We start from the raw sequence: 19,534 nt of genomic DNA on the forward strand, positions 1-19,534 counted from the left end.
TGAAACTAAATGTGGAGATCCGTTCCCCCTGTGCGACTGCTGTTACAATCAAAGGTGTTGTCATTATTAAAATTTGAATACCTCCTCCTCCTCAGTCATCACCGCTGAATAAACTTCTTTTTGATTGTAACTTTACAGATTAGCAGTTCCTTACTGCCCATATTGCTCTCCAAAGCACAAGGGTAGCCTAAAATGGCTGCAGATTATGATGTATGGCTGCTCTTGTGAAGCTGCAGCTGTGAATCTCAAAGAGGATGTAACCATGCAGAATCGCTCTTTTAGATGGTCATTAGCGCTGCATAAGAACAAGCCTCTTTTTCAGATAGCATTTATTCTTCACGGTTCTTCTACTAGTATGTGATGGCAATGTCATTTGCCAAGCATTGAATAACAATGAATGTTTTATTGAAGTACAGTATTCTGAACCAGTGCTTTTTTAAGCTGTTTAAGTGCTTAATTTTCGTTTGACTGCTCCTTTTCATGCAAATGTGAGTGTAGCAGAAAAAGCCAATACATCCTCCTCCCTTGTGCTCCTGTGATGTATTGGACTAAGCTGAAGGCTTGTGTGTGGGAGAAGGAAACATGGCTTAATTTGTCAGAGTTATGCACTGGCATCCTATCCTACTCCAGTTTTAGTCGTCTTTCTTCATTTTGCTTAGAACAAACACATGCAAAAAAAGCAGAAAGCTTCCTGTGTGATACTAAGGAAGAAGCGAGCCAAGAAACAGTCTCTTCCTTGCCCCCAAACAGATGGAAGACCAAATTCCAGGTTCCTTTTATGTGAATGAAAAGAGGAATTAGGTCTAAATATTTCAATGCACGGTTACTTCATTCTTCTTCCAAGGATCTCAAAGCACTTGGAGGCATTATGAGTTCATTTCTGAAGGGCAGATTTTTAATGTGGTTAACGCCTACAACTATGGTAAGATTTTTGAACAGTCTAGCACCTACTTTTCCCATTATGAGAATCAGAGGGAAACCCATGCACCCAGTGTGCTTTGTTCTTTTGAACATCTGGCCTCTTGTTTTGATTTGTGAGCTATTTTGAAAATCTGGCATCAGTTCTGGGTTTTAAGTTCTAATTAAATATAGTACACAGTCTGGCCATGAGCTTCACAATACCCAGAGGGAAGGGGGGGGGGGGGGGGAAGCTATCCCCATTTTATAGCGAGTGAAATTGAGATGGCGAGATCATGGAGTTACTGAAAATTGCCAATATATTTCCACACTGAATAGCTCCATCAAAAGTGGCTTTTAGAGCCTAAATTCAGACCAAAAGACATGCATCTGTGATCTCAACATTCCTAGGTTTTAGAACCACAAAGCAAATTGTTTGCATTACAGCATGGAAATTAGCCATACTATGCTGTAAGCACTGACTGTATCCCTTCCTACATTATCATCAGACTCTTTAACATGATATGGGAATGTGAAATAGTATTCACTTGTTTCGGGACAGAACAACAGATACTATGTTCTTTCTATGGAACAGTAAACAAATACTCTGCAGAATTCAAGTACCGTGACAGTAATTTTAATAAAATGCATGATGATTCCCTTTTAATTATAAATAGGATTGAAAGCAAGTGGTCAGTCTTCAGTAGATACTCAAGCTAATCCAGTCTAGGGCAGCTTAAATACCTCTTCCTTTGCTGTGTAAAAGTGAAAAATTTTTTATATCATGCCTATAGAGATCAAAGAAGCTTGTGTTTCTCTGATTCTTTTTGCCATTTTTTCTCTATAGAAAAGCTAGGTTGCAGTGTAAGAATGCGTATGAAGTTCTTTGCTTACACTCAAATATCCTCTAACTCTATATCTCGGATGTCTGTGTATGCTTTTTCCAATCTTTTTGTGTGTGTGTGCCTTTTCTTGTTTCTCTATCCTTAACACACAAGCAGTGCATCTTCCAGGTATCTTTGATCCAGTCTTTTCTGCTTGGCCATTAGTCATATTGATTCTCTAGGGATAAAGGAAGCTTTGTTCTCAAGGCAGTTTTAACAGTACAGTATCAGGGCCTGTCACATAAACATTGTTGACATCAAAGAGACTTTGCAAAAACTTGTAATTTTGCAAAAATACAAACTGAGTTGTATTTCACCTTTTGTATTTCACATACAAAAGGGAAAACTGACTAGCTTGGTTTTAGTGTCCAAGAGGAGTGATATTCCAGAAGCAAATAAAAACAATGACAAGAAAATTTAACGTCTTCCTTTTTCAGTTACCTAAAATGCTAGTAATAATAAAGCAAGGCAGCTTCATTTTTAATCTGTTAGTATCCCTTTAATGTAATTTAGCATCAATACCATTTTCTATGTTTTCAGATGGAGTAGCTCCCTCGAAATTGAAAAATAAGCATTCCATTAATTTCAGTATCTGAGAGTAGTGTTTTGAACTACTTTGCAAGCAGGCTTTGAACTAAAATGCCGTGTTACATATTGGGAACTGTTGTCAACCAGTGTGCTTTTTATGTTTTATTGTAGTACAGTATTTGCTTTAACCCATTTAAGAGTCAGTCCAATAAGAAGGAAAGGAAAGGTAGCAGAGGTGTAATAAACACTGGTTTAATTTTTACAGCACAGTACATTATAGAACTATAAAATTGTGTGATTAGCTAAGTCATTAACACTGTCTTAAAGCAAATAAGTGTTTAGAGCCTGACACAGTGCTGAAAACCTTTCTAATACTGAATTTAAAAAGTAACCAGTGTTGGTTGGAATAAAGATTCTGCTGCTGTGCATCATCAGGAGCTCTGTATTAGGGCTATCATCCAGTTATTATACTCTAATGCATTCCCTGTTTTACAGCACTCATATCTATATCATTTTGACACTTCCCTGAGAACTGTGCCATGTAGAAGCTGTGGAGCATTTGTACAGGATTGCCACCAAAAATGAGTTAATTGATTTAAGTCTTGCCCTCCACTTCATGAAAGGCTTTCTTTTCACTTGCTGTTTTATCCTGCATTTATTGGTAGTGAGTTAGGAGGCATAGTAAGAGCCAATCTGAGAGTCATTAGAGTCAGCGAAAGTCTCCACTTTTCTAATAGGATCCCATTGATCCAGGCGCTATGTTAGTTGTTTATGCTCTTAAATCAAAATTTTCAATTATGATTTAAGAGATCTCTAATTGCCTGGTATGAGGATTCTCATAAGTCCCAGATTTTTGTACACAGACTGCTCAGTGCTTTCTGAAAATGATATCTTTAAGTTGGAAATTCAGAAGATCTTGACCCTGTTTTGAATACAGTCTAGTCATAGATAAACAGTCTTTCTTTTTACTTTGCTGGATACTGGGAGGCCACTCCTGTCAAACTTAACTCATGTCACTTGGCACATTAAGTCCCACATTTGGTATTAGTTTGTATTAGTTCATTCAAATTTGAAAACAATGTTAGAGAACATTTGGAAGACAAATTTCCTGTCCCAGCCAGCTGAACAAAAACACGGCCTCCTAATAAATTTAACTTCTTTTCAATCCAATCCCCCCCCCCCCCCCCCCCCATTATCAGCTGCACAATGGTTGAATCACTTTCTTGTTTTATGATGTGCTTATGAAGTTACTGCTTTGGAAGACATCTGCCTGATAAATGTTCTCCCAGGTTAGCTTTTAAGCAATTGAATCGCAAAATCACTAGTCTTCATAGAATGATAGAAAGAAAGAATACAGTGAAATTAAAAACTTGCAATGTTTTAGTGTGGCTCTCATAGCATGGTGTTCTTTTTGGACATGTAAGAGAAACGTATCCTTTTGGATGTATATCAGAGAGAATCTTTTCTTTTAAAACAGTGGATATATCCCCAAAACATGTCTAGGATAAGATAAAAAGTATTTCTAAAACTGTGTCAGCTGTTAAGCTGCAAGTGATAGATCTTTAAGCACCTGGTGTGTTCCAGGCATTGCTTTCGCTATGGGAAAATAAAGCACAAACCTAAGAGAGCAAAGGACTCTCACACACAGTATTAAACTATCAAACATCAGTGTGAGTTTAAGATGTTGCATGTCGCTGCCAACAGTTGCCGTCTCCGTGGCTGTGCTGGCAGAATGATTGTGTGAGAGTCATCTGTCCCCTTCGGTGCAAAGCGTACACTGTGGTTGTAACGCCTGCGGTTCCACCTCTGCAGAAACTGATGTCAGACTGAGCTGTCACTGTCACACTTTCCCATGGACCCTGGATAACTAACTGGCATGTCAAGATGAATCCCACCAAAAGCATGAGACAAGTTGTGGGATCTTTTTTTGGCCAGATATGAGTTGTCCACTTGTTCAGCTGTAGGAACACAAGGACCGATACAGGACTGTACCCTTAGTTAAAGTTGCCATTACAGGTGTCCCTCAAGCAGTAAAGCTGTGGAAGCTAGCATTACTGTGGTTACCTGAGCAAACAATCTGGGACTGACATCTCTTTGCTGCAGCTGTTTACTAAAGGGGCAGTTCTACAATACGAATCCACTGCTTGAAACGCTTCCTGCCTGTGTGTTCTTCCATGTGTGATTATGACCCTCTTAGCTGTGTCAGTTTGACTAACAGTATGCCATCCTCCAGTAGGATATGTATGTGTAATATTCCAGGTAAAACCAAGTGAAGGGAATGAGTGTCTGGAAGACCACAGCAAAGTGGGAACTTTTAAAACTGGGTCATGTGACAAAGAATATGTATTCTGGAGCTGTGCCTGAAGGTATAATTTTCACATTACTGGCATTACTCTGGGGCAGCAGAGACAGTCTAAAAGGTTCCTGCTTCTTGCCCACTCTTTGCTCAAAGGTTAATTGCTGGCAGTACCTGAGATAGCTTATATAAAGGTAGCTCTGGAAAGTCCACACAAAAGAAATTCTCTCTTGCAGATTGCATACCCTTAAATACGGTATTGGTAGAATTGAACGGAGGTTTTCTGCAGCCATGCTGTAGGACACCTCTCTATTTTTAGACCCTTGAGTAGAGCCCAGACAGGGTAATTGATGGCTGGACAGTGACTGGACCAAGGTTGAGGACTATTCAGTTAATATTGCTGCATTTAAAATGCCAGCAACAGGTTGTTTGAGGTCCATCTCAATAGGCATGTTTACATTTGTACAGAGGAAAAACTGCTCCCGTTGGAGGTATGTTGTCTTGTTTCCATTCATTTATATGTAAGAAGAGTAAACCTCTAGTCAGCCACCCTGCATAGAAATCAGTAAGAAAGGCACAATCATGGGATTTTTTTCCATACACTTGAAGACGGAAATGAACCTGAAGATGAGTTGGTAATATTTCTACTTTACTTTTTCTAAGTCGTTAGTGAGACAGAGTAAATGGATGCCTTGAAGGCTGGCTAATTTGTTTATAATAGTAAACAGCTCTGGTTTTGAGGGAGAGAAAAGACATCACACGCTTCTGTGTATGGGTGCTCATTTCCAAGTATCTGAATAATGACTGAGGTTGTATAATTGATACATTCAGGAAAGGAACGCATAGAAGTTGTCGCCTTTATCCACCAAATAGAGCTTTTGCAGCCTTTCACAACTTCCCATATGTTAATGAAAAACATTTTCTGAGAAATTGGCAGCTTTGTGCTTTGTAGCTGATGCCAGCTTTTTTCATGGACCAGTTCAAGGCAGAGCAAAGGGAAAAATGCCTTGTTTTAGTGCGTGAATTACTCTGACAAGCTTTCACATTGCCCCTCCTCTTATTAATATTCTTTTTGATGTGAGCTTGTAAAACAGAGGATTGGCTGTTAATCTCTGGGATCTCAAGGGCTTTTGGCAGTGGCCCATAATTGATGTGTTCACATAGCTGTTGTCTGACTACTAATGATTAGACAGCAGTGTTATCTCCCAGCTAAATCAGTGTTGCTTATAAATCACACTTGATAAACTGCAGTTTCATTTCTTCAAAGGATCTGTACATGTCTGTGTAGTTTGATAGAACTGCCAGAGTCATTTCATGATTTCATGACAGCTTAGATTAGGTTTATTTTTTTATTTCAGTTGAGCAAAATATTTGAATTTCTACCAAGCACACAAAAATGTTTCTTTTTGTTTGTTTGTTAGAATCTCATCATTCAGTGGATAGAATAGAAAGGATGTGTACAATTTGGGCAGAGCAGAGAATAGAAGGTGCAGGTAACTGCAGAATATAACACATGAAAAGTGGAAGACTTGGACTACTGATTTCTTTTTCTTTATTTGAACAGAAAGGAAGCTTCATTTGCAGCAGGTGTTGACCACACTGTTACACTATAAAAATAGTCTATGAGACAGTGTAAGAAAGGAGGAAGTTAGAGGTTAGACTGATGTAATGAAACACAAGGTGTTTCAACAATGGTGTCTGGGATTTTTCTGGGTGAAATCAGGTCCTTTGCATGCCTCCATTCTTTCTCAGCAAGACAGAACTGATAAACCCTTACTGAAACTCTGCAAATGTACACTTTTGTCTGTGTTTGGGTGCTTAGAGAGCATGCTAATGAGGATCCCAAGGTACTAAGGCAAATCAGTACGGAAAAATGTCTTTGAGGTAGGGACATGAGAACAGAGATCTCAAGGTGACCTGCTTCTTAGCCACAGAAAGGACAAGACTTGGCTGTCTGTTCAGTAGCCTGTAATCAGCTGATTTGGTGCTGATAGTGTAGATGCTCTCATGAAAGAGACTTAAGAGAACACTAAACCTGGGTTTCTCCTCTCTACCAAAACTGAATGGCCTCAGAGCTGAGGCAAGTAGGTAAGTACATTGAGAAAGGTCTTCCCTGCCAACTCCAGTTCTTGTATTTGCCTTCATACTGTAAGCTTAATCCTTCAGTCTCATTGTTAAGGATTATCGAACACTTTGCATCAGTACCATGTTCAGTTTAGAAAGAGGGGAAAAAAAACCCAAAACAATTTGGAGAGAATAGTTATTAGTGGTTTCATCCTCCCAAGGATTATTTTCCTCTTAAAAATCTTCACTGTACATGTATTACTTTCAGAAGTTTTTTAGAGCTCTTGAAAAATTATTTGAAATGCTAATTACTTTTCTCCCTGGTAAAACAAACACTAGAGTCCAAATTCTGCCCATAGCTATGCATCAGTGGAACTACTCTGGATTTACACCGGAGTAAAGGTGTACACCAGTTGAGAGAAAAAAATTACTCACGGTAAATTGGCTTTCCCTGAGATACTGTGAATACCTCAAACTGTATTTAAGAATAAAGATTTTACTTTTATTATTAACTATAGATATTCAACAGCAGGTGGTTGCAGGGACAGCTAAATAATAATGCTTCAGCTCTTTTTTCAGTTGAACTATCACAGTGAAAAGGAAAGATGAAAGGTCATTTTAGAAGTGTTTCTTTTAGTGACTTGCTAAATAGTCATGAGTGTGTATGTCCCATTTTTAAAAGTAATAATACCGTCTTGTTCTTTAAATAAAATTAGGACACAGTATCATACACTTGGTTGTGTTTGTAGCTAATACCATGAAGTTGATCTCAGAAATACAGAGAAAAACTAGCTGATACGGGATCCTACACCCTAATGAGAAGCCCAAGTGGGAGACCTAGGGCTATAATACGGGAATATATTAACCAAAGATCCACCTGTCTTGCCTAAGAAGCCTAAGGGCTAGCTAAATTAAAAATTTTGGGGTCTGTAGTCATTGATAAATACAGGGCCATAAAGTCAGATGAAGAATTTTCAGAATGTGCAAAAAACCGTCATCCATAAGAATCCAGTTAGGCGACTAAAAGTTCTTGGTATACGTAGACCATCAAGGAAGTTCAGTTCTGCTTCTGAGAATTATAGAGGTTCTTTGACAAGCTTTTGGAAAAGAAATTAATAGTTCAGTTGTTTTTTTCTCAACAAAAATTTATTTAGTTGAGGAAACAACAGCCTGAATCATAATGTACATGACTTCACACTCACAAGGTAGAGTAGTTGGCAAGTGGGTAAAAGGCAACAAAAACCCAGTGACAGGCCCTTGACATGCAGAAAGTTGAAGAGGTGCAAAGAAGCCATTTCTCTTCTCAGTCTTGTTTGCCACTGGATTATATATTGTGGATTCCTGGAAAAACTTACAAAGTTATATTGATTCTGTATGACCCTGCACTCCAGAATGCCTGAAAAGGCAGCTGTTCCACCAGACTGCAGTCACATCATTGACTAACTGAAACCATCTTTTGGTAATGGAGAACTTCTGCTGTGGGGTCATGGGGTTGTGGCATGATTTGCTCGGACATTGAGAATGAAAACTTGAAATGTAACAGTTAAATGCGTTCAGTCATGGTGCAGCTAAATTATCCATTATCTTCCTATATACAGTTAAAAGTGGGAAAATCTTCCTTGGTCAGTTTCTGTCTTGACATGTGATAGTACAAGCATAGCTTCCTTCCTGGGTCAAAGTCTCACACCTGTTAGAAATAAACATTGGCAACTTCAGGGTACCATTTATTAATAATGCTGTGACATTTCCATAACCAAACACCTTATCTTTTTTAAGGCTCAGAACCTTGAAGGGTTGAGTGTAGCAGAAACTTGGGAAGAAAAAGAGGTGATTGTCATCTTTAAAATGAAAAACTTTTTTCTTTATAATGAAAAGCTTCTAAAGCATCACAGAACTCAATAAAGCAGTACCTAACCCTTACCAGCAAATGGTTGTGCCTCAGTTTTTGCTGTATTCAGTCACATGACACTATCTGATACTGGAGATCATCTTATGCACATTATGTCTAAACCCAAACAGTTCAGAGAAATTCCTTTCTTGACTGTGGAATACAGTGTATCTCTCTAGACAGGACAGGTATCTTTAGCGAATTTCAGTGCTTGTTTATTCTGTATTAAAGCTTAGCAAAGCACCCAGGCTGACTAAAGAGAAGTTTGGAAGTGCAGCCTGAAGAGCTGACCAGGAGAAATCAAGTTTCAATGGAGAAAGGTGTTCCAGAGACCTGTGGACAAAATTATCTCAGTGAATACGATTTTGTTGGGCTGAAAGAGGAGAAACGTCTTCACTAGAAATTTGCAGGTGGTGATCTGGGCATCCTCCCAGGACTCTGCCAAACGTTAGAGCTGACATACAGTTTTTCACAGATGCAGCCTTTGGCAGAAGGATACCGCTGGCAGCTGTCAAATGCTAATCTTTCCCACAGTAAAACGAGTGAATGGCTTTGGGAAATCCCAAGCATCTGAGGTAGAATAGAAGATACAAGAGAGGACAAGGAATTTTCCTTGCCTGTTGTTTAGCAGCATTGTTTCTGCATTAGACCCTACTCAAAGCTTTGAGTTTTCATCATGGTCTTCATTGTATATTAATGCTGTCCTAAAAAATATTAACATTATCATATCTGTGGAGGTGCCGCAGATACAGGCACATAATGTCTGAGGAGGTCTGGAGGTCTGCATGTAGAAAGAACATTAACTGTCAAAAGACAGTTTGCAGGACTGTGTGTGCTGTTTCAGCAGCGGATGGGAGTGGCACAGAGATCTTGAATACAAGGGAGAGTTTTTTCCTTGTTCCTTGTAGTAAAAGATTAGTAGCATAATAAGTTTTAAGTGGATTTTTTTGCTTAATAACAAATATTCAGAATATTTAAATTATTCCAGATGTGAGTGATTTGGTGATTTACTGGGGAAAAAGTGTCAGTTTCTGTTAGTATTAGCATGTCTTTCTGCTTGCCTTTTTTTTTTCCTTTCTCTCCAACTAGTCAGTTGATTGGGGAAGTTCATTTTAAGAGTAGGAAATACTGGGAATCTCCAAGTACATGCTACTTGTGTTACTCAGTTCAACACAATTACACGTCATGTTTCTCATCCATACTACAATATTTGTATAGCATAAGCGTATTTTTTTATTATTCTTGAACATAGGTTTTTAAGTCTAAAATTTGGATGAAATTTAGGCAGTCTGAATCTCCTTCATCCTTTTTTTTTATGTGGAAGCTTTTGTGATTCTCAGCGAAGTTGACCAAAATAAGTAACTTCCTTAGTACCTCTTACTTTCCTGTATTTTGAATGTAAGGCTTGTAACAGATATGTCTGTCTTGTGGCCAAAAATTCTCTTCTACATCCGTGTCTTCTAGTATTTCTTCCCTATTTTCTAAGCATGTCCTTCATGGCACTGACTTTCTTTTCCAACAATTTGATATAGAATGTTTGTTTGCCAAAAATGCCTTTGTTAGATCATAAGTGTGGGTTTTAATAAATAAAATATCTTTAGGTAATGACCAGTATTTCAAAGGTATAATTAAATCCTTCTCATTTAATTAATCTCAGAATTAATACTAGTTTATTTAAGAAAACAAAACATCAGTTCTGCTAAGTATGGTGTCAAAACGCTCCTGAGTCGCCTCTTATGTGAATTTAGATGCAAGAAGTACTGAATTGAGATTAAATTGAGATTTTTCAGATGAAATGGAGATTCTTCATAGGGGTAATTTCTATTACATGGTAGAATATGAAGGAATAGCTTTAGTTTTTAGGTGTGTAAATTCTTTGTGGGGCAAGATTTGTAGCAAGAAGAGATTTAAAGATCAATGAGATGTCTACAAATGCAGACACACTCCTGAGCACACAAACAGTTTTTTCCGTGTCACATTCTCCCACATTTGTTTTCTTCCAAAGTAGTTTCATTGATTTTGTTAGAATTACTTCTGATTTATGATGCTGGTCTCAGGGTGGTCTCAGAATGAGGTCTTCTGGGGTCACTGTTGCTTTAGAAGATTAAGGTAGGGCAAGCGTACTTTATATAAAAACAAGGTAATCTCCCTTTCACCTTAAAATCTAGAGAAAGCAATTTGGAGAAAGCAAAACTTCCATATAGGGCTGAATTCCTTTATTTCCTGTTTTTAATTTCAGGCGTAATGATTCTGTGAAGTATTAATTCATAACTCTAAAGAACATTTCAATGTAATTTTCAAGGTTGGAGGTTTCTTATTCCTTTCAGTCCTTATGTTGGTGTCTTTTTTTAAGGAAGGATTTCGTTTTGCAAAGGGTCAGGCTTTGTTTTTTAGGTATATCCCATAATAGGATTCGGCTCTTCTTTCCACATTTTTTCTACTAATGCAGACGTTCCCACTGGGAATGCTTACAGTAGATTTTTTTCTCCACTTAAAAAGCAGTGCTTTCTTGGAAGGGCTTATCCTGAGCCTTAAACCTGCTCGTCTGCCTTTCTCCAGGCTGTATTTGGATGGATAGATGGATTAAATGGCCTTTGGCATGTACATTTCAAAGTCACCTGGTGGGTGACACTGCAGTAGTGCATGACTCCATTTGGTCTTAGATTGGTAGACTATGTCACCATTGAGATATATCTTGAAAGAAATACCTTCATTAATGAGGTGGAACTACACATACATTCATGGTTATACATGTGATAGCACACTTTGATGGTTCATATCACGTGGCCTGGCTGCATGCCAGCTATTTTCTAGTTTGCATTTTGTGATTTATGACAGAAATATTTCACATTTAAGATCCCCACCCTGTCAAAGGTTTCAAAGTTGAAATGAATGAAATACATAGATACAGAATATTTCCACTTGATAATATGACCAAAAGTTATCCATATAAATCTCTGTGAAAATTGATTTCATTTTGAATACCACTGTAAATCCGCTTCTGTCAGATTAGTACTGTGTCAAATAGGGCTGTAGGTGTTCCTGGTATCTCACTCTTCTTTCTTTCAGGTGAGTGTTGCACAGGAGTACCTGAGAGACTCTGTCCCATAAAGACTTAAAATTCTCCCATTCCTGCAGGAATGGGAATATGATACGGCTGATTGCAACAGTATGATGTTGGTCACTTTCTGATCTGGGAAGTCCCCTGAAATCTGTATACCTTCTTCTGTGAGCTCAGCATTACCCACGGGAATCTCTCCTGCTTGTCACGAAATTGTGTACAAAGGACACAAAATGTTAATTTTCAGACATAATTTTAGAAGCTTAAAGTGCATCAAGAAGATGAGTTTTGATGAGCAGAACTCAATTCCAGTGTGTAAAATGCCTGAGCAGCTGAAGGAGAACCCTGTTTTTTAGAAAGTCTTGCCTGTTTCTAGTTAGGACGATATTTCCTCTCCCTTCCATGCCCTTATGCCCATGCATAACTAATGTTATGCAGCCATCTTTTTTTTTTTTTTTTTTTTTTTTTGTCATGTTGGGATAGAGGAGCACTTCATGGAGCACTGACTACATTGCTTGGCAGGCATTCTTCATTTTCTGTGAGCTTTCTACTACTAAGAGCCATAGCGCTCTGATACAATCAAACACTTGGCTGTGGAAAGCTGCCATGAATAACACTCCAGCTTTGTAGCCTTTGTAACTAATCAGCTCTTAAAAGCTCTTGGAATTAGGTGAATGAAGAAAATATTGCTTGAATATTTCTGTCTTTTTTTGAAGCCCTTTGATTATGTGTATAAAGAGAGCATCTATGTAAATAACCTTCCTCAGATTTAGATTTTCATTCTCATATTGGAAACTCTCGTGTGATAAACAGCAAGGCTACTGCTCAGTATGTGCCAACACCTGGGAATAATCATGCAAAAATAACAGTGAGAAACTGCAGAGCATCTGTTCTTGACATTAACTTTCCTCAGTTTGACAGACTGCCACCACCAGATGTTAGTCTTATGTGCCTTTTTTCCACTGGAGATGGCGGCCTTCCTGCCTCTCTCTTTGCCTCTAATAGCTTACATCAGTGCCCTTTGGAGAATTAATGAAAACAATTGTGTCACCACAATGATTGCTGAGAACCACCACTTTGCTGTGCTGACGTTATGATTATCAAACAAGATGGGATAATTTTAAAACATGGAAAACTGGAGCAATATTTAAGCTCAGCATATTTTTTTTCTTGTGAGTAAGGTCATATTTGTGCAACGAACATGTACCTCAGGGACAGTAAATGTCCGCTTAATTCTCAACCAAAGGCTTAGTGTTTTAATTCACAGAGTAACATCCCCTTTTACTGTAATAGCCACTCTTTGGCCTTGTCCTGTGTGAGTGTTTCTAGTGGAAAACATGAACAATTATTAGCAGGTCTAAATAAACCAGAACTGAGTACAAATATTTGTAACAAAGAACTTAGCAGGGTACACTGTCAGATCCATGCTTTCTTTAGCTCCCCCTCACTGTTTATAATACTTGGAAAATGGAAGACACATCTGCCAATTTAGTCTCTGTTCGTTTAAAACATTGGCTAGTTTAGTATGATAATAGCAAACATTTTGTTTTTTCTCTGGCTTTGTGATGAGTATGTTTTATGGAAGAATGATGTTGCATGTGTAGTAGGACATTTTGCACAGCTTTACAGAACACCATGTGAACTATCAAACAGGCCATTCATCAGCATTTCTTGATTTTATAAAGGGATGTGGCTTAGCTTTTCCTAAGCACTGGGCTTCATTTACCTGGCAGTTACTGATTCTGATTCTCTTCTGGCTTGAAGCAAGATACATTAAGAACTCCTCTAAATTATGCCTGGGGTACATATTGACCCCGTTTCACTGACAGAGCCCCATTACACAGCCAGTGCCAGGCAGCAGGGCTCTGTGCCATCCAACTGTTTGCCTGCACTTGGCATCAAGCAGCCAGAATCTGTATGGCATAGAATCAGTGTCCCCCCGTACTAGGCATACACGGTTATGGTTTTATGTTACGCTTACTGTTAGATCTTGCAAGTAACAGCTGCTGTTGGGGATCAGACGATATTTGACTTGCCTATGTGCATTCAAGTCTGCTTTCCAAAGCATTTTTGCCTGTGCTTTAACTCTGCAATTGCAATGGCATAAAGAGAAGAATAAAGATATCATTGCTTAACTGCATTGGTTTTATGCCACAGGAACTCTGCTATACTTAGTAGATTTTTGCTGGTATTAGCAGATTTTTATTCCTAATGGATGCTTTTAGTATTCACGTTTTGCTTTGGGGTTTTTTGTTCTCTCTCTAACCTGAAGATTATTTTAGTCCTAACTAAAAAGAACCCCTCCAAAATAAGGACAATTTTGGAGAAGAATGTGGTTATAGGTCCCTCCTCTCTTCTCCCTAGTTCTAGTGTTATTGAGATCAGAATCCAGGCTGGTCATACAAAGATCATATAAAACATTTTTGTTAAATATTTAGCACGCACAAGGCTTGTGTGCACAATTAAAAGTGTTAGCTCTCAGTTTTTATGTGTGAATGATGCTCACAGCAAAAGAATTGTTGCAAAGGCCTATTGTAACAATTGGTACAATTTTTGAAAAGTTCATTTTAATTTTAGATTTCCGTTTTATTTTCTCTTTATGAAAAATGGGCATGTGATGAAGTGAGCTGACCTGTGATACAGAGGATATATAATACAAGGATAATACTCTTTAGTCCTTTCTTCTCTTTGTATCCTTTCTTCTCTTTGTATCCCCATTTGCCAACTTGGCTTTAAAAGAAAGCAAAATTAACTTTAATCTACATTAAGATACATTTGAAAGAAACCTCGATGACAGTGTACAGTGAGTCATTATGTCTTTCCTGTTGAGTCTTCTTATGAGGTCCAGAATTAAAAACAGCATAGACTTAAAGACATTTGATCATCTATTTGAAAGCAGCTAGAAAGCAGCCATTTTTTAAAAATCATTGGATTGAAGAATGATTTCTTGGTGTGACATCTATGATCCAGTGGGTCAAATAAACATGAATTTTAGGTGTTTTAGCTATTTGGGTGGGCACACTCATATCCTCATTTAGCTATCTTTTATGTCACAAAAGACCTTATGGCCATAGTAAAATACTGAGAACCCTCAGGCCAAATCTGTATACAGAAAATCTGCTGCTGGGTATATTGGAAGTCACACAGGAAAGATAACTTCTTCAGTTCATATATAGATCTTGTCTCTGTGTGAATTGTCTGTGTACAGACTGATTGTCTGGCAAGTTGTATTCTTCCAACTACGCATTTTGGAAACCCTGAGAAATTAGATGGTTTGGATAGATTCTTGTAAAAGTCCTCATCTGTTATTTCAACTAGAAAGATGCAAATGTTATTTGTAAGCTGTTAGGTGGGTGATCCTAATGTATTTTAAATTATTGGATGACAAGATATTATATTTGATGCCATATGGATATTAGAATTGTTCCAAGTGATAATTTCTCTATGACACACATGAAAAAATGGCATTTATATGTCTTTGTACTGTTTTTGTAAGTGTTTTTCTTTAAATAGAAAATGAAGTTCCCAGTTTGCAAAATTAATTTCCGTCCACAAATCAGTCTCTGTCAGCACCAAGAAAGAAGTAGCCTTAATCCTTGTTTTTAAAATTTATTATTGTTTCATACTAGCAGTCTATGACAACAGGGAATAGTCTTGTAGAAAAGTAGCAATTTGTGTTGTTTAGCATGATAGATATTTTTGTACGTAACTTTTCATCTGCAGCATTTGGGGGCTGATGTCAAAAAAATTAAACTCGTAAGACTGAAATTATGCAGGGATTTGGTGTATCACGGGTACACAAATGCAGTCTCGGCAAACTGGGCTTTTTTTTTTTTTTAATTTATCTTTTTTTTTAAATCTCACAGCACCATTATAGTAAGTTTGTCTGTTGTTTTCAGGTTGATCCCCTGTTTACAGTGCCTGCACCTCCACCTCCGATTTCCAGCAGTATCACACCTCAGATTCTGCCTTCCTACTTTTCCCCATCTTCATCCAATATTGCAGCACCAGTCGAGCAGCTTTTGGTACGGACTCGTTCAGTGGGTGTAAATACTTGCGAGGTTGGAGTAGTAACAGAACCTGAATGCCTTGGACCCTGTGAGCCTGGGACCAGCGTGAACTTGGAAGGAATTGTGTGGCATGAAACTGAAGAAGGTAAATTGTTTTTTCCATTAGGTTTGTCTGCGAGATATGTTAACGAGGAGGAGACTTTGCTGTATCTGCCTGGGTGCTAACCAAGGGCTTGCTAGTCTGTTGTGACACCATTGTGTACAATGGCAGTCACAGCCTTATAGCTCAGCTAGTGGGTTTTTCCTTTAAAAACACATGGCAGGTTTTTTATTATTTAAGCAATTGTATTTTCCAAACGACCTACCACATAACCCCAGTTAACAATAGAATTGTTTCCTATTGCTATATTGAGAAAAGCATATGAAGAAATAGCTAATAAAATAGCATAAATGTGCTATTTGAATGTACATCATGAGGGGGGTATATGTGATGGGCGTGGATATATGAATAGTTTAGATGAAAACTTAGAAAGCTGAATATTTTGGAATTCAGACACTATGATCAAATATGCCACCATTATGTAACAATAGAAGCCCCAGAGACCCCGCAGAAATTCAATTTGATGTGATTATTGTTTGCATTTTGGTTATTTGAAACATGCGTTAAGAGGAAAGCATTCTTGCTCGAAGAGAAGTGTTCCATCTGGTAAAGAAGTGCTGTCTAAACCAGAGTGATTTCTTTAATATCCTTTGAAGGCATTTGGCCAAGTAGGAGTGCTGGAGAGCTTTGGGGAATACTAAAGGTTGATTTGCTATGATTTAGAACAAAGTAAGTAGGAAGAGGATTATGCTGTGATATGCAGATTTTTCCATTTTGGTTTTCAAAAGCTCATTATTAAAATACCAGCTTTCTCCTGTTAATGCTAAAAATACTGCATGTGTACACTAAATTTCTGTAATTTTTGGTTTAATAATAGTGGATTTCTCTAGTTATAGCTGCTTGAGAGTCCTCCTGTGATTGTTCTTATGTTTGTTTTGAGGATTATTTAATTTTTAGTGATCTACCTCCCTCAACAGTGAAAACGAGATTATTTACAAAAGGATATAATGAAAGAATACAGCAGTGCATTGTTCATGATAAATCCTGACATCCTTCAGACATACGCACAACGGCATTTGGTCCTTTGCAGTGATATATAAGACCTCACCAATGTGCTCTACAATGTCCTCTCAAAAATCAATAGAGAGAGTCAGATTTACTTGCTTTTATATGCTTTCATCCATCCATCTTTCTCTCTGTGTATGTCTACAGCAAATTCATAAGGTAGATTGATCCTTTTAGATTGTTTTTAAAGCACAGTATAAATTCTGTTTTAAAATATCCCTGCAGAGATGACTGCCCTTAGCAGCTCCAGTCTTCCTTGACTGGCCTGTATTAACCAGAGTTGGAATGTGTGGGCGTTAACTGTGTTGACATGAAAGAGCAGTAGCTGTTAATAGTGTTATTCTTGCTGAATAAACTAAACTTCTGACCCCCACTGAATTTAAGAAGCCTGCCTTGTTAAAGGTTTGGCACCAGAAATAAAGTATTAAAAAAAGTGCATTCTGGTCAGGATGACATTCCATGTACCAGTTTCACAGCACTCTTCCGGTTTAAGAACTCGTGTTAGTTAATAGAAATTAACTCCCTTAACCTTTTCCCAGTTTGTCTAAAACAATTTTCTGAAACAACTCAGAGTTCAATGACACCATGTTTGAGTGAAACGGTTTCAAATGTGCCTGTTTTCACAGCTTTACAAATACTGTTTGGCGACACTACAGCTATGAGTGACTACAGTAATAGATAAAGTGGAATTCTAAAATACTCCAGAAATATAGCTGGAATGTAGATTAAGAGACTGAATATAATCGATATGATTTCATATTGTGTGGTTTGTACTGTGCTCTTTGTGCTTTACTGTTTCGGACCTTGCTGACTGAAGAAAACAACATAAATTCTACTTGTTTTTTTCCAGTGTTCACAATCAACACTGTATTATGAAAAATGAGTTCCTAATGATCGTTTTTGCATTTTAATTAAGTTTTGATGTTTGGGGCACACATATATGTATCTATTTAGCTGTTTTCAAATTTTCTGACATGTTCATGAAAGCAACTGTAGAGCAGCTTGCATGAAGCCATTTCTGCCAAATTTTAGAAAACAGGGTGCAGATGGGTCTTCTATTTATCTTTAACAGAAGGAAGGTTATCAGATACTAATTTTCTTTAGTTATGATTTTGACTTTAATTAGGCCAGAACGTGACCTTTCCTAAACTGGTGTAAATCCAGAATACTCTAACTGAAATCTTTGTCATTGGTGACATCTAAAACCATCTTCATGTTCATAATGACCAACTGAAATACAATTTTTTTTCGTGATGCGCATATGTTTCTTTCATATCCACTCCCTTCACTGCTTTCCAAAACCTAATATAAACACACATGCAAACTGACATCTATCTAGCTGTCTATATATCCGATAGCTTTTTAATGTAAAACAATTCTAAGAAGCTAAGGTATAAAAATTTCTGACCTTGGCTTGTGTTTTGAGATATTTGAATTACTTTGTACCTGATTCAGCCACTCTGTTAGATGAGTTGTGAGGTGATTAGAATAGTCTTGTAGGATGCCTGCATACTCTGTGGCATGTAAGAACCATGAACCAAATGTGCTGCTGAGGAGCCTTCATATGCTGCAGCAACTAGCTGTGGGAATGCAAATACAGAAAGGATGTGGTGATCACAGTTATTATAGTAAGAATAGTAGAGTGAGTAGAGAAAGATTAAATCAGATAGTTTATGTAGAACTCATTATTAAATGTAATATATGCTTTATAGAGGAGCAGGCATATACTTGAGAATTCATGTTTTGAAGGTTTTCGGTATCTGAAATAACCAGTTTTCTTTTAGAAGTGTTAAACAAGTCACATTCTGTTGCATTTGTTCTTCAAGGTCAGAAAAAGGATGATGTTTGGTTTTATTAGTCATATTTTTAAGATAATCACTCCGAAGGGGAGGGGGAGGGGAAGCAGTATTGGATTTCAGACAAAACTGTGGCGGATCAAAGACAGTGTTGTTACTACAGTTCTTTTCATTTATTCCACGCCAATCTATTCAGCTGACCTGATCAGCACTTTTAATAAATCAGACTGTTTTTCCCAGAGTGTTTCAATCTTAAGGCATGTAGAGGGGAGCTGGCATAGGAAGTCTGTCACATTTTATTACAGGACTCTTCGTAACTAACCATAGCTGGTTACTCATATAATTGACTGAGACTGCTGGTTATCACGTGGGCATTTCTCAGTTCCACTACTAAGTTGTGTAGTGTTTAATTTCTGCATATGTATGCAGTAGGTATTTTCATCTGCATAACAACCTTGTTTGGGTATGACTTGATAATGTGTCCAAAGTGGTGTTAATGGCTGTAGAGAAGAATATTGAAGGAACTAGTTGAGGCTACCCTGTAGTACTGGAACGAGAAATGGTTATGGGCAACTCAGCCTGAAAGTTGGCAGCTAATGCAGATATTTGACACCAGAAACTACCATCCAGTAACAGGAAAAGTCCTTCACAAAAAACAGTTTGATAGTGCTATTGGAGTGTATTTTTTTGTTTGGTTGGGTCTTCTGATACTCTGAGAAACAGCTGCTAAAAGTCTGTATTTCTATACTGAGAAATAAGGTTTATCTAGAATCAGGTACTTGCTAAATCATGTAATTATTTTCTGGGAAAACAGTTTTGAAGAGAGCAGTAATTGTCTCTTACTGCCTGGAGGAAATAAAAATGACCCAGAAAAAAGGGAAACAACGAACCAACTTTCTAAATTGCTTAGAGCTTGCTTTTTTGTTTAGTTTCTCACATGCAGTT

At 37.7% G+C, this 19,534-nt stretch overlaps 1 protein-coding gene across 2 annotated transcripts in view; it reads left to right on the forward strand.

Annotated features, from left to right (window-relative positions):
* The window catches only part of ZNF608 (zinc finger protein 608), a gene marked incomplete at both ends in the record, with an annotated part of 85,615 nt that overhangs the window by 24,010 nt on the left and 42,071 nt on the right, over positions 1 to 19,534 (forward strand). For both annotated transcript variants that reach the window (XM_082337101.1, XM_082337100.1), the window contains one exon: positions 15,518 to 15,773. In XM_082337101.1, coding sequence (XP_082193227.1) covers positions 15,518 to 15,773 — 256 coding nt within the window. The remainder of the gene's footprint in view (positions 1 to 15,517; positions 15,774 to 19,534) is intronic.

Source organism: Platalea leucorodia, assembly GCF_965183815.1.
Source record: "Platalea leucorodia genome assembly, chromosome: Z".
Classification (NCBI taxonomy): domain Eukaryota; kingdom Metazoa; phylum Chordata; class Aves; order Pelecaniformes; family Threskiornithidae; genus Platalea; species Platalea leucorodia.